At 36.1% G+C, this 26,857-nt stretch overlaps 1 protein-coding gene across 3 annotated transcripts in view; it reads left to right on the top strand.

Moving 5' to 3' along the window:
* RSPH3 (radial spoke head 3) overlaps positions 1-26,857 on the top strand; it is a 128,825-nt gene that overhangs the window by 76,765 nt on the left and 25,203 nt on the right. For 2 of the 3 annotated variants that reach the window (XM_007484841.3, XM_007484840.3), the window contains one exon: positions 1,041-1,348. In XM_007484841.3, coding sequence (XP_007484903.1) covers positions 1,041-1,315 — 275 coding nt within the window. In that variant the 3' untranslated portion in view covers positions 1,316-1,348. Of the gene's footprint in view, positions 1-1,040; positions 8,048-26,857 lie in introns of those variants that run through there. The other variant, XM_056819005.1, reaches the window with a different exon arrangement.

Raw genomic sequence — 26,857 nt, 5'->3', positions numbered from 1 at the left:
CTGTGGGATGACAGACTAACAGGCAGAGCCTGTCCTGAGGTAACAAACAGACCACTATATAACAGGTATGATAGACGTTAGATTTATTAAACAAGGGAAGGTGAAAAGGGAATTGTGAATAACACTAAACTAATGCCAGCTACCTACAACACCACCACCCACTCCCCAATCTAAATATCTCTTCACTGAGATTTCTTCAGAGTGATTTTCTGCTCTAATCCTTTCCTAACTGCCTAATAACCCAATCCCTGTTCTTGGTTAAACTAACACTAAACCCCACCCCACCTTAGCTGATTTTAAGGAAAAGGTCTGTGTAAGCCTAATAAGGCCCAGGGAAGGTCCTATATCCAAAAAGGAACCAAACTTGGTCTCACAATCAGATGCCAGATGGTTCAGGATCAACAGGAACTGCAGTAGATAGCACAGATCAGCACAGCAGCAGGGCAACAGGATAACAGAACAGCAGGGATAACAGGATGGGAAAAACAAGGTAGAAACAGCCACTAAGAGAAGGAAGCCAGTCCTTCCAGGTCAAAACCAGAAAGAGCAAGAGCGAGCTCAAGCCCAATTGTCTTTTAGTAATAGCTTAACTCTCCCCTGAAGAATTCCAGAATCTTTTACTCTGCTGCCCCATGCCTCTGCCCTCTGCAAACTTACACACTTTCCTCCTTAACTTAAACTTTTCCTTACAACATAAGCAAAACAAACTTACAATTTCCTCATGAAAAAAAATTTTTTCTAATAAAATTCAATATTATATATAGATCTAAATACTTTTACATATAATTACATGTGGTCCCTGAGGTCCCTTCTAGTTCAAACTCTGCAGTCTTATGATTTGGACTATTGGAGGCCAATCAAAAAATATTGATTTCATTTAATATCTTTATAATAAATTATTTTATCAGAATAAAGTAAGACAGTAAAGAAAATACATTGAAGTTGGGAGAGGTGCTATTAAACTGTTGTTTTATCAGTATGGAACTACAAAATTGAAACCATCTCTAACAGTATCTTTGATCCATATTTTTTCTTTGTAGTGTTAATTCGTGAGGTGGTTGAAAATAGGTTGAATATGTTTGAACAGCTTGCAGTTAAAGAGCCAAAGAAGACTTTACCTGATAACAAAGATGAAGAACAGGGAGAATCATTTACAATAGGATCTGAACAATTTGCAGAGGAACAGGAATCACTCCCGACAAGGAGTTTCCAAGACGTCCCACCAGAAAAGGATTCCTTCCAGATGCCATTTGGAGATAATCTGGATATCTTCGATATGAAGGAATCTGATGTATCTGAAGATAAGGAGCCATGAAACCAAGTGATAGCCAGACCATCAAATAATCAGGTAATGAAAATGTAGTGTTTCTCTTCCCCTAAATTACTAGAAGTGGTGTTCCATTAGGTCAATATATTTTCTACTTGAAATATTAGGAACTGGCCAAATAAAATGTGACAAAAGAATAAAAACAATCTAAAAAGTAAATTGGGAAGAAATATTTAATTAAAATTTTATTGGTAGAAGGTTATATTGTAAGAACACCTAGAAGTCATTTAGTGAATAACATCTTAATCTACAGACTTCTCTATTACAAATATCTGCAATTAACATTTTCTATTTCTTTACCCTTCAAATTTGCAATTTAAGCCTATTTTATTAGCTTTAATTTATAACAACAAATCAATGCTGCTAGTCATTTAATTTCTCTTTTTTAAAAGAAGTACTTAATTTAGAAGCTTTTGTCATAGAACTTTGCTTGAGTGAAAGTCAAAATAGTTCTTTCACTGCACCTAATTTCCATTAAAATTGAGCAAATTATGTCATTTTCAATATGCAGGCAAGAGTTGGACAGGGTCCTCTGGGCCCCAGCCTGCAATGCTTTTTTTTTTTTTAAAGCAATTTCTTTTGTAAATTGAGTATTCTAGATATGGAATTATGTGAACTATAATTTTCTCCAAAATGGATCCTTCTAATGAATAAATTTTTTAAAAGGTCATTACGAATGTCCTTTGCAGGACATTTAATAGATACTTTACTATCTTGACCTACATTCATGATGTGGTACCAAAAATATTAACATTACCCACCATGTAGAATAAGACATGGAAAATCAGTGGGTGAAATCAATTTTTCAGGTTCGTTCTTCCTACATAGCAGTTTACTTCTACATAAGAATGCATGGATGTGATATAGGAGTCAGATGGGAATCTTGAGACTCTATTGGCCAAATGAAGTTAGTGAGGGTTAAGGGAAGCAGTAGCATATGGGTTCAGGGAATTGATTTTTTTTTTTTAAAAACTCGTACCTTTTCACTTTGAATTGGCAGAAGAACAGTAAAGGTTAGGTAATTGGGGTTAAGTGATTTGCCCAGGGTCACACAACTAGTAGAAAGTGTCTGAAGTCAGATTTGAATCTAGGTCCTTCTGATTCCAGGAGTGGCTCTCTATTGACTGAGCCATCTCATTGTCATGAAATTTTACCTATGACTTTTTTCTCTGGTCATAACTTCTCTAGAGATTATTTTATCTTTAGAGCTAAGTTAATTTTAAGAGATAACAAGTCTGATAATTTCCAAATCTTCCAAAGAATTGCTAAAATTTGGAAAGTGATCTGAGTATGCTTGAATGATCTCTTCCTGTAAATATTAAATTGTTTTTGTATATGTTTATACATCGCTATAGAAGTCTTAATTATCTGGTGATTTCAGAGCAGTATACAATTTTCAACCCATTTATCTTACTAATTCCTTTATAAATGATCAACAAGCAGTTGTTAAGTACTTAGTATGTACAAAGCACTGTGCTAAGAATTCAAAATACAAAGTAAAAATAGACCTTGCCTTTGAGGACCTTATGTTCTAATGTGAGAGAGAACATATACCAATCAGAATATAAAAAATAAATATGAAGTAGATGGAAAATAACCTTAAAGAAGATGGCACTGGCAGGTGGAAGGGCCTGGCTTCCTGGATGAAATGATGCTTAAACTGATCATGAATCTGGGAATGTGAAAGTTTGAGAGGGGCAGCATTCCAGGCATGGGAATCAACCAAAGCAAAGCCATAGAGATAAAAGGTGGAATACTGTGTGCAAGGAACGAATAGAATAATATAACTTGATTATAGAGTGCATAGAGGTCAGTAGAATGTAAGAAGATGGAAAAGCTGGGAAGGGACCAAGTTATGAAGAGATTCTAAATGACAAACAAAAGATGTAAGATCATAGGAGTAATAGGGAGCCACTGGAGTTTATGAAATAGAATAGGATCTGATTTGTTTAGGAAAAACACTTTGGTACCTTGAATGGAAGATGGATTGGATTGGAGAGAGTTAGACAGAGACAGACAGACAGACTTGAGGCAAAAAGATCAATAAGAAAACTATTGCAATAGTTAAGGCAAGCATTAATGAGGGCTCTAACTAGGGCAGTGGCACTGTGAGTAGAGAAAAGAGAAAATAATAATGTTGTAGAGAAAGAAATAATTTGGCAGCTAATAAAATATGTGAAGTGAATGAGAAGGGGCTCAGGGGTAATATCAAATTCTTGAAACTGGATGACTAGAAGAATGGTACGCTTTGAAATAATGGGGAAAGGTTTCCTTTATTTATTTATTTTGTGAGGGAGGATGAGTTGGATTAGACATTTGAAATGCCCAACAGCAATCTAAGACTAGAACTTGGTAGTAATAAGAATGATTAATTTCCCCCTCTTTTTTTTTTAAACAAATTAAGAAACAGATTTATAAAAAATTTATAGAAAGTTATTACATGAGTTCAAAACAGAACTGAAGGGGCAACTAGGAGGCTCAATGGATAGAGAGCCAGGCCTGGAGAGAGAAGGTTCTGGGTTTAAATCTGGCCTCAGATACATCCCAATGTGTGACCATGGGCAAGTCACTACTGGAATAGACCTAAATTACTTAAAGAAAATTCTTTGATATTCCAGAATTACTAGTACTCTGCACATATTATTCACTTAGGTAAGACTCACAAAAGTTTTTTTCTTAGAACATTAATGCTGTCATGTTAAAATAATATTCCTATTATTGCTATTTAATTAAAATATATCCACAGCTAAACTTTGAGCACACAGAAAAAAGACAGATGAAATTTTCTCAATAATTTTAGTCTCCTTTTACCCTAACCTTAGCCTCTAGTGAATTATGTCTTCTGCCTATTTCATAAAAGACAAATTTCCAGCCTTATTTTTTAGGCTTTCTACAATTTGATTTTCAGCTTCTTTATAAACTTTTTCCATATTCTTCTCCTTTACAAACTCTTACATTGAGTCATACTGTTACCTTATTCCCTGAACTCAAATTTGCATTTGCCATCCTTTTTGTATGATCCCATATAATCCTCCACCACAGAAGGAACTCAATCCTTTGCCTATCAATCTTTGTCTTCCTTCAAGGCTTAGTTTGAGTACCTTTTTTGATTTATCCCAGTCTCTTATATGTCAATTTAATATATGTGTAGTATCTCCCCACCCTAATAGAAGCTACTATACGAGGACTGTTTCATTTTGTCTTCATGATCCCCAGTGCTCCACATAGCCCCTTATGCATAATAAACATTTAACAAATATTTATCCAATTAAATTGAATCGTATATCTGGCAGCTACCCTTGCTAAATCAAATGGGTCAAATTCTTATAGCCCTAAATTCATTTAGCACATTTGAAATTACTTCAAAATAAAATACAATGTCATGCCAGGTTGAAACAGAATGAAATATTTATTTCTGACCAGTGAAAACAATGACTAAAGCACAAGGAACATGTTTTACAATCTTATTCTCCACCTATAAGCCAAAATAGCTGTTTCTGTTATTGCTTTTTGATGTCATGTTATCTCTCTCCTGTTATTTTCTTCCTTTATGAATTTTAACTTATATTCATGCTTGTCAAAATCATTTTACCCATTTTCTTATTTACTGCAAACATTGACTTTTCTTATGACTAACTTTGATTAGATAACTATGAATTAGTCCCTATAGACAATCAGCATTGAATGTATTATTGAGTTTGTCATGTAAACATTTGTTGTTTGGGGTGGGAGCTGGGACCTTTTTGTTTGTTCTAAATAATGTATTAATTTGTAAGATAGGATGCCACCATGAAGCCTAAATATTTCACATTTTTATTTTTACCAGTAATAGGGCTGACTATACCAGATGATAAGTGCAACACATTAATTTTTTAATATATGTAAATATTTTTACTTTAGCTGTTTAAAGTTATAATATTTTGTGGATATTTTCCTCCATTTTAAACTATCTGTGCCTTTAAAAATATATAAGTAAGTCATGGATCCTTGAAGTAAAGAGTATAAGTAGAATATCCTTTGTTTTGTTTGATGACCTCAAAGTAGGCAGGACTACAGGCAGTCTTTTCAAAAGTGAATGCTGTTAGTTACAAAAAAGCAAACAAGAACATAAGTGATTCATAAGCAATACTTGGGGGAAAAAAACTCTGAAAATATATGTTGATTGATGATATGGTACCATCATATTGGTTTTGGAAGGATAGTATATTTCTTATTATATAGTTCAAAGATAGTTAGAATAAGGAGCATCTAGGTAATTTATGTTTTAATTTAATTTTTTTTCTGTATTCCCTAAACGATGAAAGTAACATAATAGAGCACTGAAAGTTATTTAGTTGCTTAAAAGTTCTTTGATAGGTTAATTTGGAGAAGTCTTTTTTTTTAAGAAGATATTTTTAAAAGGCCCAATGACTTTTCAGTAAAAATAAATGTCCTTTTTAAACTAAAGGGTTTTTTTTTCTATGATCACTATAAGAGAAAATGTATAATTAATTATAAAACTGTTCGCATAATTTCCCCACTGACGTCCTATTTCAGGTGCCTTCAAATGAGGTGAAATAAGCTGATTTCTCAAAAGTGTTTTCTTTGGAATGTGTGTTTTGGCAAGGTGACAAAGCTTCAGGTGTGAAGTCAGTAGGTGGCTTTGAGAGTATCATCTTAATTCCAAGAAGCTCATCACCAGAAGGTTGCATGTTGGTGATTATTTTTATAAGCTGTAACATCTCGTGAAGCTTCCTACTAAGATGAGGAGAGATTGCAATCTATGTACTTAAAAAAAAAATGCCTTTCCTACCAATTAAACCACAGAGCTGTTGAAATATCAGTAGAATGTAATGAGATTATAGTCTCATTTATTTTCTAACTTTTAAAATTACTCTACCCGTTTTTACCAGTAGATGTCAGTAAAAAAGTGAAAATAAATTGCCATGTCATAGATTTCATTATGTAGTCTCAAAGCAGAGACACTGAAAGAAGGAAATATCTAAAATTCATCTCCCAACAGTACCAATAGTTTATATTTTGCCACAAGGTTATTTGCCAACTCTAGTTTGTCATTGTGTCTAGTTTGTCATTTGTCTTTCAAACTTGGAGTTTGAAAGAATTCTTAAAAACTATCTAATTCACCCTCTCACTCAATGTAAGAATTCATTCCCCAATACCCCTGAAAGATGGGTATCCTTTTATTCAGTTTTTTTCAATTCCAAATTTTCCTCCACTGTCTTCTCCTTCCCACTTAAAAAGCAAGAAAAACAAAACCCATTACAATTATGTATACAGTCACAGAAAACAAATTGCTGCTTTAGCTACATCTGGAAAATTAAAATAGACTTTGCTTCTCTTTCCTCCATGAAGAAAAATGCTCTTCTGTATCTCCAAGATACAATAAAAATGATTTACAGGGAATCACAACTAAAGATAAGAGAGTGATATAAAAACACATAGCTGTTTTTGATAAGTTTGAGCTAGAAAAATAATATGGTATTGAGAGTTACTGAATACTATTAATAATATTAAGTTGCTAAGCACCGGGGATATGAAGGCAAACCAACCAACCAACCAAAAACAAAAAAAAAAACAATGTTTGCTCTTAAGTATCTCACAGTTTAATGGAGGGTATAACATGCAAACCATTATGTTCAAACAAGAAATAGGGTAAATTAGAGATGATCAAAAATGGAATTAGAAGGAGTCATGAAACATTTCTTGTTAGAAGGTAAGATTTTAGCTGGGACCTGAAGCAAGCTAGGAAAACCAGGTGATAAAGATGAGGAAGGAGAGATTCTAGACTTGGGGGGGGGGTGGTTGGGGGGGGTGAATAGTCAGTGAAAATGGAGTCAGAAGATATTGTGTCTTATTCAAGGAGCAATGCCTTTAGAGTTTGGAGCAGTGATGACAAACCTTTTAGAGACAGAGTACCAAGCCACATCCCCACTCCCCAGAACAAGTGCCATCCCCACCCCCCACTGAGTGCTGAAGAGATTGTACCCCCCCTTACTCCATATAGGGGAGTGAGAAAGCACTCCCATTGGGCTTCTGGGTGGAGGGGTGGGGGAAGTGAGGAATGTCCTCAGTGACTGTAGAGAGGGGGGAGGGGAGTGGTCCAGGGGCTCTGCTCCTCTCCAGCTCTTCCTCCTGTGAACCACCCATTTTACCCACTGTGTGTTCCCATTGGGCTGCAGGGCAGGGGGTGGGGTGTGTGAAAAAATGTCATCAGGTGTGGTGGAGAGGGGGAGGGGAGCAGCTCTGCCTGAGTCCCTCTACCTTTCTAGTAATGAGCTCTTGGAGGCAGGTGGGGGCAGCCATGTGCCCACAGAGAGTGCTCTGCATGCCATCTTTGACACCTATGCTATAGGTTCACCATCATTGGTGTAGAGTATACTGTGATAGTAAGTTGTAGGAAGACTACAGAGGTAGGAGCCAGGTTATAAAGGACCTTAGATGCCAAAGGGAGAGAGGATTTTATATTTGATCCTAGAAATAATAAGGCAGCACTGGGATTTTTTTTTAATGTAGAGAGATGCTGATGAAGCACTTAGATTTATGCTTTAGGAATATCCGTTTCACAGCTGAGTGGAGGATAAACCAGAATAGGAAGACATGAGAGGCAGAGAAGCCAACTGTAATAGTCCAGGTGATGTGGCCAGGTGTGATGAAGGCCAGGACTAGGGTGGTAGCAGTATCAGAAAAGAGAAAGAGATGTATACCAAACTAATTGTGAAAGAAGAATGGAAAGGACTTGGCTACAGATTCAACATGAGAGTGAGAATGTGGAATCTGGAGTAAATACCTAGGTTGTGGGCTTGGGAGCCTGGGAAGATGATAGTGCCTTCAACAACACTAGGGAAGTTAGGAAGAGAGCAAGGTTTGGGGTAGGGGGAAAGTACTAAGTTCAGCTTTGGACATGCTGAATTTAATAAATTTATAGAACATCTAATTCTAGATGTCTAGGCAGCTGGAGATATGAGATTGGAGGTCAGTAGAGAAGTTAAGCCTAGATAAAATGACATAAGAATCATTAACATAGGTGATAAATAGAATCCATGAAGACTGATGAGACCACCAACTGACATAGTGAAAAAGGAGAAGAGGATGCCAAAGACAGAGAAATGGGGGACAGCTACTATTAGAAAGCACTATCTAAGGTTAAGTTGGGGAAACTAAGATTGTAGAGTAGCAGGAAGCAACACAGCTGAGCTCCCATACACAACTCCTCCAAACAGATCTAGAAAATGTACCAAACCAAATCCTGATGGAGAAATCAAGAAGTCACAAAGAATCCTTTATCCAAATCAGATGACCTAAGGAAGGCAGAGAGGCCTGGGAATACTAAGAACTGAGTTGGGTCAGGAGCCTGCTGCTTATAGAGCACACCATTGCTCAAGAAGTTGTTCACCAAGGCAAGATGAGTTCTCAGAACCAAAAGGGGGCACCCTCAGATTCATAAGGAGACTCTGAGATGGGGACAAATGCCAGTCAGCAATTTTGTCAGCCACTACCCAGTGCCAAGTCACAGATCCAAGGTATATTGAAGAAAAGATCTATGGAATGGGTAGGGATTGGGGAGAGTAGAGGTGTTCCCTTAGGCAGTATACTAAAAATGGAAGAAGTTCAAAGGCAAGTGACAGCAGTTAGGCTCAAACTCCAGGAACAGCAGGATTTCAGTTCTGACATCTAGTTCAGCTTGCAGAAAATTACTAGGAGATAAATTCCAGACCAAAGGAGAGCCTGTAGTTTTGTTATCCTGAAACAGCAAACTTATCTAGCTTGTTCACAGAGTCTAGCTGCATTCTACTATTGCTCAACAAAACTCAGGTCAGGTACTTACAGAGCTCCTATTAGAGGACAAGCAATCAGACTTTGCCATGGATTAGACCATTCTAGGAGCACTGAAAGCTTGCATGTCTCCAGTTTGTTCTTAAAACTCTGGAATAGCATAACACTTAATACTTTCTAGAATGCAGCAAACAAGATCTATCCAAAAGGCAAAGGATGTGAATCTTATAGCCAAGAATAACATGCCCAGCAAAATGAGTATAATCCTATGAGGGGAAAAATGGATATTTAATGAAATAGAGGACTTCCAAGCACTCCTGATAAAAAATATCAGAGCAATATAGAAATTTTAAAGTCTAAACAGGATTTAAGAGAAACATAAAATAATAAACATGAATAATGATAATTGACTAAACAAATAAATTTCTTACATATTAATATTGTAAAGATTAAAATTTAGGGGAGAGGGGGAGACTGAGGCAGGAGCTGAGGCAGGTAGAAATTAGTTTCTCTCTGCAAGGAGTATTATATTTTTTAGAGGTTTATTGAAGATTAAGGATTAAAGAAAATACAGGATAAGAAACACATGTCCAGGCCATAGAGAGGCCTAGACACAACCTCACCTACATTATGAAAAAAAGCCACATCTGCCCCAAACAGAAGTCCAAGACCCAAGAGAGCCCCTCAAAAGCCTTTGAATCAGCTTAAATACCTTCTCGATCTTGGCCCAGGTGAGATTACAAGGCATTCTGGGGAAGTGGAGCAAAGGCTCGTGGGGATTGTAGTCCTGTATTCGAGTCTATTTTTTACATTTCTCCGTGTGATCATTTTTGGAAAAATTAATTTTTCCCCAAAAGGATCATAAAAACAGAATAAACTTAAAAGATTACAATAATGTGAGGATAAGAGAAAAAAGAATAAAACCAATAATTGCTGAACACATTGACAAAAAGTCATTAGGGGGCAGTCCCCTTTGGCATAAAAGTATACATACAAATAAATGTTCAATCAACCACACCCAAAGTTCAATTTGATCTTGTGCAGCTTGTGGTCTGGAGGCTTCTTCATGGTGGCTTCTCCAACAGTTCAGTTTCTGAATTCAGAGAGGTAGCATCTTCTTTACCTAAAATTCTTCTCAAAAGGAATTTAAACTTTGCAATTTACAATAATATTTTTTTACATTTCCCCGTGTTGTGGGTGATTGAAAGATACAGAATCACTTAGGGATGGGATGCATGGCTGAAGTATGAGATATATGAATCAATTGGCAAGAGATATTAAAAAGACATCAGAAAAATCAAAAAGAAAAGAAAAATTTCTGGATGAAATATAGACTATCAAAGTCTTATGTGTAAAAATTCCAAGTAGAAGAAAAATAAATCTATATATCATTCTGGTGCAAGTAAAATAGTGAGCTGAAGAGTATAAATAAAGGGGTGCTTCTTTTGGAGGCTTTTTAAGGGTACAAATGCCCTGAAATTAACTGCCCAACTTCCATCACATGTGGGAAGGTTGGGGTTTATAAAATGTATTTCACTTCAGCTAATGGGCCTTACATCGTGGTAGGGGCAGGCAAAAATAACCAGATTGTTAAAAAAAAAAATTCCAAAAATCATAAGAAACCCTTAAAATCAAATCATTTGAGGTATTTAGCACATTAAAATTCCAAAGGTTGTTAATACAATTATAACCAGTTCTGATGTCCATCTATCCTCAGCAAAATAGAAAAAAGCTGTTTTTTTCATATATGGGCTTATTCACAATAATATTTGTTCAACAGTTATAGGGGGAAAACAACAGAATTTCAAAACTCAGTACATTCAAAATAAATTCAATCAACCTTCAGTTCAAGCAGAATATTGAATCCAGTAATATATGAACTTAAAATCACAAAGTTAAACCTTAAACAAAAAATGCAATAGAATACAGAGATTTTTATAAACCATTGGAGTCTGAAATGCCTTAGAATATAGCCTTTAGTCTTTAAAGTTCCTTGGGTGGGTCTTTTGTTTGTTTGTTTGTTTTTAATTATCCATTTAAATGTCTATTGTCCGAAGGTAGAGTAGTAAAGGCTAGGCTATGGGGTTCAAGGGACCTGTCCAGGACCCCAAAGCTGGGAAGCATCTGAGACCAGATTTTAACTAGAAACCTCCCGTCTCTGGGCCTGGCTCCCAGTTCGCTGGGCCACCCATTTTCCCCTTCAAAGTTAGTTGAATCTTCTCCCTGACACGCAGGTGAAGTTAATGCTATTACCAGAACAGTCAAAAGGTATCCTTTTAAACCCATTGCTTTTTAGGTTTCTGTTTGAAAAGATCTGTTTCTTCTCCTCTAGTCTCTCTTTTCTCTCTTTCCCCTCTCCCCTGATATGATCCCTTCCTGGTCTCCAACTGTAAAGATTAAAATTTAGGGGAGAGGGGGAGACTGAGGCAGGAGCTGAGGCAGGTAGAAATTAGTTTCTCTCTGCAAGGAGTATTATATTTTTTAGAGGTTTATTGAAGATTAAGGATTAAAGAAAATACAGGATAAGAAACACATGTCCAGGCCATAGAGAGGCCTAGACACAACCTCACCTACATTATGAAAAAAAGCCACATCTGCCCCAAACAGAAGTCCAAGACCCAAGAGAGCCCCTCAAAAGCCTTTGAATCAGCTTAAATACCTTCTCGATCTTGGCCCAGGTGACATTACAAGGCATTCTGGGGAAGTGGAGCAAAGGCTCATGGGGATTGTAGTCCTGTATTCGAATCTATTTTTTACAATGTAGATGATGCATATATATGCTCTGAGTCCTGTTGTCATCAGGGATCAAGAGAATGCTTGAGTGTGGTTCTGTTAAATGTATTTATCTTTACAGAAGAATTAGGGAAAGATATATAAAGGACAGTTGGGGGAAGGGAAAGGAAAGTTAGAGACATTTTAGTGACATAACTAGAGTATATAAGTGGACATTTGTACAAAGAGGAGGGAATGAGAGAAGCAGCTTAAACTTCAATCTCATTCCCCTCTGAACTGGTTAAAGGAAGAAAGAATACATACACTCTGATGGACTCAGAAATACAAAAAGACAACAGAGAAAGGGAAGAAGGTTTAGAAGGAGGATCGATTAAGAGAGGCATTTGCCCTAAGCAAAAAAAACTAAGAATGTACAAAAATATAGCTCTTTTGAAATTGAAAAGAATGGAAATCTGATGAAGTACCTCTAAATCGGAGAAGGAGAAACAAGTTACAGTGTATAAATGTGATGGTAAATTATGATGATGATGATATTATGAAATGATGAAGAAAATAATAAGTGAATGAATGATTATGGATATAAACTGATTAGATACTCTACTTGCTGTGCTTATAAAGTATCTTCAGTTTATATAAGTGAAGTGAAGCTCATAAGTGAACTTCTCTTCGGGGCCAGTCTTAAGGACACTTAAGGAGACTCTTGTTATACAAAAATAAACTTTATTGAGAATATAAGTAAATAAAAGGATTAAAACTAAAGGATTCTAACTCTACCCAAAATAAAACTCTGATTCCTCAAGGAACTGCTTCTCCTGTTTCCATAGGCTACACTGATTGCCTGATCTGACTAACCCAAATTTTCCCTATTCTACAATAAACTAACACTCTTATCCTTATACGAAGTATATCATTATTAACTTTGTCTCCAAATTATAAAAGTAACAAAGGCAAGCTGGCTGAGCCACAATAAGAACCAAGTTAGGACTGAGCCTTAGCAGACTCAGAGTCCAAACCAAAGACCAGCTTTTTCTTTGGTCTTCTCAGAGATAAAACAATCTATGAAACAGCAATAGATACTAGTGTTTCCCAAGTTGGAAAAAGAAATCACTTAGCTCCTTCAGGCTTTTCTCTCCTTTCCTTTTACCTTCAGACAGTGAGGAGAGAGATAAAAGAAGATGTCACCTGCTCCCAGCACTCAGAGCAACAACTGCCCACTCCCTCAGAGCAATTGCCCCAGAAAAAAAGTTACACCTCCCACACATACTGTCAACATTCAAAACTGACACTCTGTCTCAGATCTGTTTCAAACCCCAATTCTTTCTCAAGCCAGCTTCTCCATTTCATATCTCTAAACTAATGTAAAAAGACTTAATTTCTAAAATCATCCTTATAAAAGGGGATAGTTTGGAGATGGTTTCAGAGAAACCTGAGAAGACTTGTATGAAATAATTCAGAGGGTGGTATAGAGATTTAGAATCATTTATATAGTGATAATATAGTAAAGACAAATAAGTTTGAAAAAGCCAAGAATTTTTATTGGCATAATCACCAACTATGCCACCCATCTCCAGATGGAGGTGAAAGGCTCTGAGCACAGAATGAAAAAAAAAAAAACTTTGGACATGGCCATGGGGAAATTTGTTTTGATTATTGATATATGTTTGACATGTTGAGGAATGGGGGTCCCTCTTTAATTCTGAAGTAGGAGATAGGGTTAAACACTAGGAGTTTGACAAAAGAAAGGAGAGCAGTTGAATAAAACACTTAATTTAATTTGAGAAGTACGATAGAAATAAAAAAGAGATTATTGTTCTAATACTCTATGACTATGCCTAAATTCCTAATCCTAACTAAAATTTCTAAAAACCTACTGTAACTGTCTTCAAAGGACAGGTTCTTCTTGCCTGGTAAAGACCAGGCCTATCTAACCTACACTACCTAAAATTGATTCACTAACTACCTATCTTCCTAATTAAATAGACATTCATCACCCATTAACTCCTTAAATCAGTTTTTATCCTCCAACTGTCAGTAGTCAACTGCCAGTAGCCCTTGACTAAGAGATAGACCTCCTGCTTCCTCCAAGTCCAGAGGTAAAAGACTCCCTAACTGCCAAATGCCAGTAGCTGAGACAGAGACAGACCTCCTGCTCTCTAGAGATCCAGAGGCCCCTCATCTCCCTGGTAATGGAACCTTCAGTTCTGGCTCACAAACACCTGTCAATTCTGCTCTACTTAGAAATCCTGATATCTTGTCTCTTAAGGGGACAGAGTGAGAGATTAAGAAAATCCCTTTAATAGGATAAGAGGATGAGAAGATACATTTTTGCTGATTGAAAAAAAATAGAATATAATTTTTTTTAAAAAGAAAAGAACTGCCTAGATGAAGATATCCAGCAAAAGAGGTTCAGAAGTAAGTGATAATACACATAGGAAGGGAATCAGAAGGGAGTAGTGTCATGGAAACCCAGAGAGACAAAAGCATTAATAAGAGGGTGATCAGTGGTGTCAGTGACTACAGAAAGGTCAAGGAAGATGAAACTGAGAAAACATAATTTAATTTAATAATCAAGAGATCATTGGCAATTAAGAAAAAGAATATCATTCCATTGAATGATGAGGTCAAATCTTAGAGAATTAAGAAAAAAGTGAGAAGAAAGGAGGTGGAGGCATTGGTTGTAGATAGCTTTTTCAAGGTTAGCCATGAAAGGGAGAAGAGATAGGATGATAACTAGCAGGTATGGGTGGATCAAGTGAAAAGTTTTTTTTTAAGGATAAGGAAAACATGTAGGCAGTAGGGAAGCAGGTGAGAAGGGAGATTAGTGAGGATGGGGATGTAAGTAGGCAGTCTGCTGGAAAAGATGGGATAGAATGGGATCATTTGTGCATGTAGAAAGATTTGCCTTGGTAAGGAGAACAATCACTTCTTCATGTGACAGAGATAAAGGAGGAAAGAGTGATGGAGGGCATCTGAATGACATGTGATGAGGTGCATAGAAGGAGCTTCAAGGAAATGACCTTAAATTTTCCAATGAAATATGAGGCAATGTTCCTAATTGATAGGGTCATGAGGGGAGAGGAGCCATGGTGGGTTTGAAGAGGAATAAAAAGATTTAGAAAGGTTATTATAGTGAGAGGGTTAGTCCATTGTTCATTAAAGGGAGAGGTTTAAAAGAATCATCTTGCTGTAGTGAAAACCCAGTTGAGGTTATATAATATTGATTTGTAATAGAGTCAATTAACACTGTTTTGTGATTTTCTAAAGTTTTGTTCAGCAGCAAGTGGGTGGAATGAGAAATTTTATTAAAAGCACTATCTGGCATTCCTGTTATTCCCTGTCAGAAGAAGAGATGAATTTGACCTATGATATGGTTATTGCTGTTATTGATGAACTGATGCTTGCTTTTCATGATTTTCACTACCTATTATAAGTATTGATAAGCTATGCTTTAACTATTCTAGAATTTTAACAGCAACCAGATTTAAACTCATTAGTTTATAGCTTGAAGAAAACACCTTTTTTTGAAAATCATAAAATATTTGCCTGTCCCCAATTCTGCAATATCTCTTAAACTCCATAATCTTTCCATATAGATTGCTTATAAGGATTCCACCTTCTTGCTGCTGAAAAAACTTTAGAAAATCACGAAATTGTGCTAATTGACTCTAGTTATAAATTAATGTATATGTAATCATGACAGTCTAGAATGATGGGTTACATTTAATATTAAATTTAATAGGGATAAATGTAAAACTTCAAGTTGCATTCACCTCTAAGGTAGATGGGTTTTAACTGAGGCTCTATGAACTTATTTTTAATAGTATTTTATACTATGTTTCAATATAATTGCTTTTCTTTGCAATCCTGTTATACATTAAAAACATTATTCTAAGAAAGGTTTCACCAGACTGCCAAAGGGATCCATGGTACTAAAAAAAGTTTAAAAAAAAAAACAACACAACTCTGCCCTCAAGTTACTTTCTATCTATTTTGTATTTGTCTTGTGTGTATCCACTTATGTATATATTGTTTCTTCCCTTAAAATGTAGCACAGTAGGGGGCAGCTGGGTAGCTCAGGGGATTGAGAACCAGGCCTAGAGACGGGAGGTCCTAGGTTCAAATCCGGCCTCAGCCACTTCCTAGCTGTGTGACCCTGGGCAAGTCACTTGACCCCCATTGCCTAGCCCTTACCACTCTTCTGCCTTCCAAGACGGAAGGTAAGGGTTTAAAAAAATAAATGTAACACAGTACCTGTTCCAGTAGGGAATTCCCAGGTATCTACCAGAGCAAGTCAGCAGCTGCAACTTGTAGTTCTAGAGAGTTTTGCAGAGCCATGCAGGATGAAATGACTTACACAGGGTTAATTACATAGCCAAAAGATGTCAAAGACCAGACTTGAATGTCAGCATACTTGGCTTTGAAGCTGGCTCTTTAGTCCCTTTGCCATGTTGTCTCCCTACGTAAATAATTTATTGACTGTGCTCACAGAACCAACAAATGTACAGGTATATTAGAGTTAGACAACAGCTCAAATGAAAATGACCAACATTCAGACATTTCATATGACTTAATTTGTCTATCACATAAAATGACAATCAAAAAGGGGAAATGCCTTCTTAAACTGCATTAATGGAAGCAACATGCCTAGAGGGCGGCAGTGCTGTTGGTGTATGTTCCATATACCTGGAGTGCTAGCCTTTTTCTTAGCCACCTTCATCCTTCTTGATTCATCCACAGTATTTAACACTGGTGACTACTCTGCTCTTATTCCTCTTTGAGTTTCTGTGATTATAGATCTCTCTTGTTTCTTATCTGTCCACTCTTTTCTAAGTATCTTTTGTTGGATTATAATGCCTGTAATTGTGGGTTGGCCTCAAAGCTCTAAAGAGATGCAATAAAAGTTGTTTTTTTCCTCCTTTGGGGGGGGTCTCCTTGTGTTATAGGTTAATATGCATAGTTGAGTGGCTTTGGGAGTATAGTTTCATGTTGCTTTTTCCAGGACTGCTAGACCGATTCATACATAGCTCTACCAACTGTGTACCAGCGTGTCTGACTTCTAACAGCCACTCCAGCAGCTGTCATTTTTCCTTTTTCATCATCTTTGTCAAATTGACTGCCCCTATGGTAAGGGGAGAAGATGCCATTTTGTTACTTCACACTTATCCTCTGATAGCCCCCATAGGAAGAGAGCAGGTACTCTTCCATTGCATCAGTCTCTGGCTGTTGTGGTAAAGGGAAAGGAGGTCATTCCATCAGGATGCATCTCCTTGGTCTCTAGCTGCCTGATCAAAGAGAAGAAACAACATTTTTTTAAGTGGTAGACTCCTATTTCCCAGCAAAAAGAAGAAATGCCCTTCTATCAAGTCTCTAGTCTCATGATCTGCTTAAGGAAAGAGAGTAAAACCATTCCTAGTTCCAAGCACTTGCTTCCTCAACTCTTAACTGCTTAAGACCATGAAAGAACTCCACCTTGAAACCAAAGTTCTATGGACACTGAACATCTATCCAAAATCCCTTTTTATCATTTTTCTATCTCAGTGATTCTGAAACTCCCATCAGTCATCATTGAAACACTATTCCACATTCCCCAGTGCCTGATCCCTTATTAGCATTGTTCTTCTTTGCTCCATCTCCACAACATAGCTACCCATGAATTCCACTATTCCCTCTGGAATGCTTCCTGCTCCATAAGCAAAAACCAAACAAAGGGGGGGAAATCATTTGTTTACATTTTGTCTTTTTCTTTCCAACTTCTTCCTTCTTCAAGCTTAGCATTGACAAGACTTGGTTTTCTTTTGACAATGCCTCCCTGTCTGTCCTCTCCAACACTGGCTACACTTTCACTTGTTCCATTCAATTCAGTGGTCAAGGTAGGGAAGCTATTCCAGACTCTTCTACTACCATCACACAGTAACCTCTTTGCCTGAGTTTTACTCAGTCCATATCTACTATAGAATTGAAATTTTGGCAGCTGCTATCTACTAGTCTCTAAGATACCCTCTTCCTTTCCTCAATGTCTATGCTTTTCTCCCCAATACCTGCCTTCATCCGAAGGGATTTCAGCATACATACAGCAGATACTCCCTCAAACAAGAATACACATAAAAATATACACAGTTGGGTACAGAAATACATTTCACCTAACTGGGAAACATGAGGGAAAGGAGTTAAAGGAAAGGAATTAAGTTAGGGATAATAGGGAGGCTAAATAAAGGGAGAGATTAAGAAGAAACAAAACAATTTCTTAGAAGATGAGAAAAAAAGAACAAAAAGTGTTAGAAAATAGCATGGAAGGATATATATGTAGCAGTCAAAATTGAATGTGAATGGAATGGACTTATCCATAAAATGAAAGAGAATAGACTGGATTAGAAACGAGAATACTACAATATTTTATTTATAAGAAATACACTTGAGAAAGATTCATAAAGTTTAAATAAAGGGCTGGAGCACAATCTATTATGCTTTAGCCAAAGTTAAAAAGGCAAGAGTAGCAATCATTATTTTAGATGAAGCAAAAATGAAATTAGACTTAAATATGAGAGATAAACTGGAAAACTACATTCTGCTAAAAAGTACAATAGACAATGAATGAATATCAATACTAAACATACATGCATCAAATGACAAAGTGCCTAAACTTATAACAGTGTGAGATCTTAATTCATCTCCCTCATACCTAGATAAATCTAATTTTTGAAATAAGTTAAAGATTTGAATTTTAGATAAGTTAGAAATGGGCCTTCCAAGGGCAGGACAGACTGATCTAGTGGAATCCCTTCCCCAGGATGAAAAACTCAGCCCAGGGTGGAGAGGAGGAAGAGTGAAGAGGTCCAGCCTCTTCAAAAATCCTGCATGGATTCTTTCATCTAGGAGGGAAGCCAGACTACAAAAACAATGGATGAGGGGTTTAAGGACTAGGGAAAGAGAGACATATAACAAAAAAATAAACAAGAGACACAGAATGATCTACAGCTTGATGTCCGTGAGGCAACATGGGGTGGGGGACCCATTTATTATACCTTTTCATTATTATACCTTTTCAGCATTGGGGGTTTGGGAGATTGTCCACTGTACAAAGGAAACAGCAAAGGTTTTAACATAATATTAGTGTCCAATTACAAAGATAAAGAATCAAGTAGTAACACAATTGTACAGCCAGGAGCCCAGGAAGAGTTTGCAAGTCCTTCTTGACTAGTGAAAAAACTTCTGTCTTCCCTGGCCAAAACCTTTTTCTGAGTCTGACCATTTTGTCAGATGTTGGGCGTAAGTCTTTGACATTCCAAAAGACTTTTACAACTTGTCTGCCAGCTTTCAGACTGCAGATAATAATAGAAGCTTAATTTTTAAGTTCAACAAAAGTTTAACCCAATCCATTTTAAGGATATTGAAATATTAGAAATATATCCATAAATCTGGTCCATGAGCACTTTGCTCATTAGAGTCAGCTTCTGAATATATTTTTAATATCTTCATGATTCATCATTTACTGAAACCCTTCAAGGAGGGAAAGGAGAAGGACCTTGGCCCCAGGGAGATGAGAGGCATCCTCAATAACAAGCCCCTCAGGGGTCCCTCCCTGAGAATCACTTGCCCCAGATCAACATAAACTAGCTCCTCTGTAGAGATTGATTTGCAATCCTTCTGTGAAGCCATACTATCTCTGTATGGTCTTAGTGGCTCAATGGCTAGTATAAACTTTTGTTCAAGTACTCCAGGCTCTTCTACTCATGTAAGCAGTGGATCGATTGCTAGTTGAAGGAAAAATCAAATCCATGATATGGATTTGAACATTACTCATATCAGAAGAAATGGCACAAATTTGGACAATGGTAGAACTAGAAAGTGTATTTCAATCTAATGTGGCAATGTTATTACAACTCACCGATTCATAAATACAACAGTGATCTAAACTGCAAATTCTTTAAACCAACCATGTTGCTTGAAAGCCACTTGATCCTCATCTTTTTGAAAAAGAAACATGAGGCAGTCTTCCCTTGTTCATTGTTTAAGTCAAGTGAATTCAGTACTGATTGCCATAAAGGAAGTTTTAGATATTACACTAGATGCCTCTTGTAACTACAGCTTTCTTAAGCTATAATCCTAGCAGAAAAAATCAGATGTTGTATAATAGTTAGCAAGATCATTATTGGCGAATATGTATCCATTCTAAGGCTAAAAGTGACCTTACTAGTATTCTTAAAGGGAAAGTAAATATCAAATGCTTATTAGGCTATAGAATGCTTTTTTGTCCTTTATTTCCTGCTCTGTTGAGTATTTTGCTTTAAAAGTATTTGCAAGTTGACTGAAATTGTCTAAAACTTGACTTGGCATCTTTGTCAAATCTGTAGGCTTCCATTTTTTACTTGACTGTACCATGAATCTACTTTTTATATATTAACAGTGTGTAAGTTGTAAATATTTAACTGTGCCCTTTTTTTAAAAGTAGTTGATAATTCTGATGATTGTGTGATAATGTAAAGAGGTGCTATGATGGTCATTCAATTAATACCTAATGTTGAATCAATACAAGGATCATTATTGGATTTGTGTTTTCATTCTCTAAAATAGAAATATTAAATTTTTCCCCAATTAAAATAAAAAAAGAAAAGTTAGAAATTACAGACTTCTGGAGAATACTGAATGAGTATAAAAAGGAATATAACTTTCTTGGTTGTGCATGACACTTTTTAAAAAATAAAAAACCATAAAAACCTCACAAATAAAATGCAAAAAAAGCGGGAATATTAAACATTTTTCCAACCATAATGCAATAATTATATTCAGTAAAGGGCTTTTGAAGTAAAGATTAAAAAGTAATGGGAAGTTAAATGACTTAAACCTAAAGAATGGGTTAGTCACACTATCCACATTCAGAGGAAGAACTGTGGGAATAGAAACACAGTAGAAAAACAACCGCTTGATCACATGGGTTGATGGGGATATGACTGGGCCTGTAGACTCTAAATGATCACCCTATTGCAAATATTATTAATATGGAAAAGGTCTTGATCAATGTCACAAGAAAAACCCAATGGAATTGTGCGTCCTGTAATAAGTAGTAATAAGGGACTATATTGATTGGTAATTGACAACTAACAGATCAGGCTGTTACCTACTTTCTTCCTCCCTTCAACCTCCCTTTTCCTCCCTTCCCCCCTTCCTTCTTCTTTTCTCTTCTAAATCAACTCAGGGGTGAATTTATGATGTTTCAACGAAATATTGTTTCTCTTCTATATCTTAAATAAAGGGTTTATTGGGGAAGACAAGGAAGGAAAGAGGATTTGGGGGTTTCCCTATCATTAGGATGAGTCTTAGATTGGAGGATGGTGGAATATAATTCAATTGGAAAATGGCTGATAGGCCTGGAAGTTCAGTCCCTATCACAACAGACCAAGTCAGAGAGAGAGAGATCTGTACTTTTGTCCTTCTTTCTTCTGTCTTCAAAATCAAAAGACCAACTTCCTTTCTTCAGTTTCCATGTGGAAGTGAGAAATTGAGAATGTTTTGTGGCAGGAGTTTGGAGCAGCTGAGAGATGACCTGTCAGTCAAAAAAGAGTGTTTTATTTGGAATGTTACTGGGAAAAGCAGTTGGAAGCCAGACCAACTGTGGGCTGAACCTTGTTGCCTTGAAAGAGGGAAGAAAGAGTTTTCCTCTCTTGAATTTTGAGACAGAAGTCTGAAGGTGGTATTTGATTTTGAAGACTGAAGAAAGAGGGACAAAAGTCCAGATATCTCTCTCCCTGACTTGCTCTGTTGTGATAGGGACTGAACTTCCAGACCTATCAGCCATTTCTCTCAATTGAACTATATTCCACCATCCTCCAATCTGACTCATCCTAGTCATAGGGAAAACCCCAAAATCTTCTTTCCTTCCATTTCCTTATCCTTCCCTTTCTTCCCCAATAAATGCTTTAAGATAGAAAAAGAGAAAGTATTTCATTATAGAAATCATAAACTCACCCCTGAGTTGATTTTGAAGAAGAAGGAAGGGGGAAGGGGAAGAAAAGGGAGGCTGAAGGGAGGAAGAAAGTAGGGAACAGCCTGATCTGCTGATTATCAATTACCATCCCTTATTACTACTTATTACAGTCGGCTATGGGGGGGAAGGGGAGGGAAAGAATGTGAATCATGTAACCATAGAAAAATCTTCTAAATTAATTAAATATTTCTTTCAATAAAAGAGAAAAACCCTTAAAAAAAAAAAGAATGGGTTAGTCAAAGACCAAATCATAGAAACAAGAATTTCATGAAGAATAATGACAATGAGATTACATGCCAAAATTTGTGGCCTGTAGCCAAAGCAGTACTTAAGGGGAATTTTATATTTCTAAATACTTTCATCAGTAAAAGAAAGAGTATGCAACTAAAAAAACTTGAAACAAATGAAAACCTTCATTAAACACCTTTTGTATTTATTTGCAAGCAACTTCCTTTTCTCGTTTGACTTTTAAAAATCTATGTTGGTTGATGAGCTACTATGAATCTGCATCAGATTTAATTTCTTGAAAATATGTCATCCCTATTGAGCCATCTTGCTTGAAGTGTCTTAGGCCATGGCACCCCCTCCCACACCCCTAGTCTTCCTCTATAGTATTTTAAATCTTGTCCTCAAATCTAGAGTGGGAGGGAGATTATGCTAGTTTTCTCTCCTTTTTCACAAACTATTCTCTTTATTGGTCAACCCATGTATTGCCATGAGTTATCCCATCAACCTTTGTCAAATGAGAAAATATAACTGTTCATTTATGAAGGAGAATGACCTAGTGCATGAAGAATTACTTCAGAGGCCTGCTTTTGTATTCCTATATATAATCTCAACTTTAGGGTTCTAGATACTTTAACTATGGTAATAATTATCTTTAAGATTTCTTCTCTATAACATTCAAAATATTGCCAGAACAACTTTAAAAAGAGAGAATGCATTTGTGAGTTATTAGCTTAAATGAATGGTATGTATTTCCACCATCTGTGTCAGACTTCTTCTACATTTCATCCATTATGTATCCATTTCTGCATTCATGTCTACCTCATTTGTAATCCACCGCTGAAGAACAAATGTATTTTTGCTTTATATTTTCTTTCATTTTTTTATGGCCAACATTTGCCTTGCTTGTCAAATCCTTCTTCCAGCAATATAATTTTACATGATTAGTGTCCTATCATATGTCATTAACCTAACTTTTTCATCTGATATACTTGAGAATTTTGTCCTTATAACTTCAGTGAACTCAATAAAGGAAAAGGCCATGGCATAAGAAAGCTTCATTTACTCTTTGGGAAAAAATGATCAGTCTGTCAGGTGTACTAGTTAAAATTTTTGTTTATTTTGATTCTCTGAGGGTTTTTAAACTTGTCTTAGTATATGGAATTTCCTAACAGACTTAAATGTTTACTGAATATGCATGATATTCCTACATATATAGCAAAAAGGAATACACAAAATCATTGTTTTGAACATTCAGAAAATGGTTTAGGTTTAAAAAAAACATGCATAGGAGATAGAAGCAAAGACGTAAAAGGATAAAAATATGGACAAATAAAATGGCAAAGATAATTTTCTAATTTAAAAACATTTCTGTTAAGGGTAGTACCTGGTTCATTGTGAGTTAAATACTAAATAATACAATCTGCTTTTTGTAGAGTTTAGCATTCTGAGGTAAATAGCACACAGATAGAAGGATAAGGAGATAATTTCTAATTTGTAGGTCAGTAGAATAAATTAATATTAAAGATAATTATTCATAACTATGCATTCAATTCAAATCAAATTATATTGCTAGAAGGAGGATTTGATAACCATGGCAAATGTTGGCCATAAAAATGAAAGAAATTGCAAAGCTAAAATACATTTTCTCTTCAGTAGTGGATTATAGATAAGGTAAAACTCTAATGTTAAAATGTATACTAAGTAAGATGTCAGACACAAATAGTGGAATATATACCATTCATTTAAGCTAATAACTCACAAGTATAATCTCTTTTTTCCTAGTTATTTTGGGGGTATTTTGATGTTAGAGAAGAAATTTTAAAGATAATTATTACTATACTTAAAGTACCCAGAAGCTTAGAGTCAAGACTAAATTCAGGAATACAAAAAGTAGGGCTCTTAAGTAATTCTTCTTTTTTTTTTTTTAAATAACCCTTACCTTCTGTCTTGGAGTCAATACTGTGCATTGGCTTCAAGGCAGAAGAGTGGTAAGGGCTGGGCAATGGGGGTCAAGTGACTTGCCCAGGGTCACACAGCTGGGAAGTGTCTGAGGTCATATTTGAACCTAGGACCTCCCATCTCTAGATCTGGCTCTCAATCCACTGAGCTACCCAGCTGCCCCCAAGTATATTCTTCTTGTACCAGGTCATTCTCCTTTACAAACCAACAGAATTGTATTTTCTCATTTAAGTTCTTAGATTGAGTGAAATCTCACAAAAATCTCTTAGACCATACAAATCACAGGATTGAAAGAGATCTCTACATAAGATAGAACCATGCCTTAATCATCTCCAATAGATGAGAACATATCCTAGAATGAGTCCGAAAGACATCATTACTTGTTTGTCTTGAGAATTAAATTTAAATATGTTTTCTTCCTGAATTTAGCCATATGAGCTTTTACATCCTAGTATTGAGTCTGGAAAAAAATGTCTAATAATATTTTTATCTATGTAACACTTAATACTTTTCAGAATGCTTATAGTTACCTTATTTCATTTTATTCTGACAGTAAGAAAAAACTAATACAGTATTTACATATTTACCAGATCTTAACATGTATACTATCTATGCAAAATACTCATTTGACAGATAAAGAAGCAGAGGCACAAAACAGTTAAGAAAATTGTTGTTATTTTGACTGAAAATATAAAATTTGACTGTCAGAACTGGGAACAGAATTTAGAATTCTGTTTTCTTAAATCATTATACAGTATTCTTTCCTTCTTCACAGATTCTATTGATCTTATCCATATCTTCATGTAAGTCACAGTTCATCTATGCCATCTTATTCTCTGCAACTCGTCTCTATGTTCTTCAATACATCCATAGCAGATCCATCACCCAATAAAGGTAGAGGCCTTCCTTGAAGTTGCTATATTTCGTGGGTCCCAGTAATAACATTCTGGCTATCCATCTGTTTATCCCTTGTTCTTAAAACAAACCAGTTTAGCTCCTTTGCTGATCACACACACGATCATATTCCACTATATTGCTCTTCTCCCCTTCCCCAAGAATTTAGATTTTGTTGTTGGGAAAAACATGTGTATACACATACATATAAATACAAAGATGCACAAAATAAATATAAGACAGTATCCTTTCCCCTACGGTCACCCTTCTCAAATAGAGAAGCAAGAGCTTCATGCTGGGAAGAAAGAGAAAGTAGACATGGGAAGTAATATAATAGAGCTGATGGGGTAAACAAGGTAGGACAGTGGGGTTGATAGAGTCAGAGTTCTAGATGAAGAAGGAATATAACATCTAGAGATCATCATTGAACCCAACTGTGAAACCTTTAGTTTTAGAGAAAGCTAGATACCTCACACATAAAGACCTCCATTCCCTGCTGGGACAAATTCTATAAATTGCTTGAATGGATAATTGTCCTACCTCATCCCACAATATAATATTATTTCTGGGTCTATTGCCTCTTATTTCTTTTTTTTTTTTTTCATTAAAAAAAAATTCAACATTTATCTTGTCTTAGAATCAATACTGTGTATTGGTTCCAAGATGAGCAGTAAGGTTAGGCAATGGGGGTTAAGTGACTTGCCCAGGGTCACACAGCTGGGAAGTGTCTGAGGCCAGATTTGAACCTAGGACCTCCCATCTCTAGGCCTGGCTCTCAATCCCCCAAGCCACCTAGCTGCCCCCTATTGCCTCTATTTCTGATGAGTGGGAACAGTTCCACTGGGGAAGAGGCATGATTAAGACTAGAGAACCAATTCTTTTGTACCCCTTTCCCTAACTTTCTTAAAATATTTTTCTGTTGGTGGGTCCTTTTTCCTTCTCTCTGATCTCTTTGGGATAGAGACACAGTAGTGGCATTGCTGGGCCAAAGGATATACATAGATTTATGGCCCTTGAACCATGGTTCCTTATTGCTCTCCATAATATTTGTTTCAGTTCACAGTTCCACCAACAGTGTATCAGTGTCCCAATTTTCCCACATTCCCCTCCAACATTTATCATTTTCCTTTTTAGTCATATTAACATGTCTGATAGGTGTGAGGGGGGGTATCTCTAAGTTTTAATTTGTATTTCTAATCATTAGTGATGTGGAGCATTTTTTATGACTTTTGGTGGTTTTAATTTCTTCCTCTAAGAACTGTTCATATCATTTGACCATTTATCATTTGGGGAATATTTTGTATTCTTTTAAATTTGACACAGTTCTCTGTACATTTGAGAAATGAGGCTTTTGCCAGAGACGCTTGTTATAAAATATTTTCCCCAAATTTTTTATTTCTCTTCTAACCTTGGTTACATTGATTTTGTTTATACAAAACCTTTTTAATTTAATGTAATCAAAATTGTCCATTTCATTTTTCATAATATCTTCTGTATCTTATTTGGTCATAAATTCTTCCGTTATCCATAAATTGGACAGGTAAACTTTCCCTAACTTGTTTATGTTGTCAGACTTTATTTCTTTTTTTTTCCCATTTGAATTAGTTTATTTAGTCAATTTAGAACATTATTCCTTGGTTACAATAATCACATTATTTCCCTCCCTCCCCTCCACCCACCCTTCCCGCAGCCAACGTGCAATTTCATTGGGTGTTACTTGTGTCCTTGATCCTATTTCCATGTTGTTGATGTTTGCACTAGGATGTTAATTTAGAGGCTACATCCCCAAACATATTCCTTCAACACATGTATTCAAGCAGTTGTTTTTCTTCGGTGTTTGTTTTTTTCTCATAGATTCCTCCAAATTGTTTGGATCACTGCATTGCCACTAATGGAGAAGTCCATTACATTCGATTGTACCACAGTGTATCAGTCACTGTGTACAATGTTCTCCTGGTTCT

This window comes from Monodelphis domestica, chromosome 2 (genome assembly GCF_027887165.1).
Source record: "Monodelphis domestica isolate mMonDom1 chromosome 2, mMonDom1.pri, whole genome shotgun sequence".
Lineage (NCBI taxonomy): Eukaryota > Metazoa > Chordata > Mammalia > Didelphimorphia > Didelphidae > Monodelphis > Monodelphis domestica.
The sequence above is the reverse complement of the archived record's forward strand: the minus strand, read 5'-3'. Positions and strand labels throughout refer to the sequence as shown.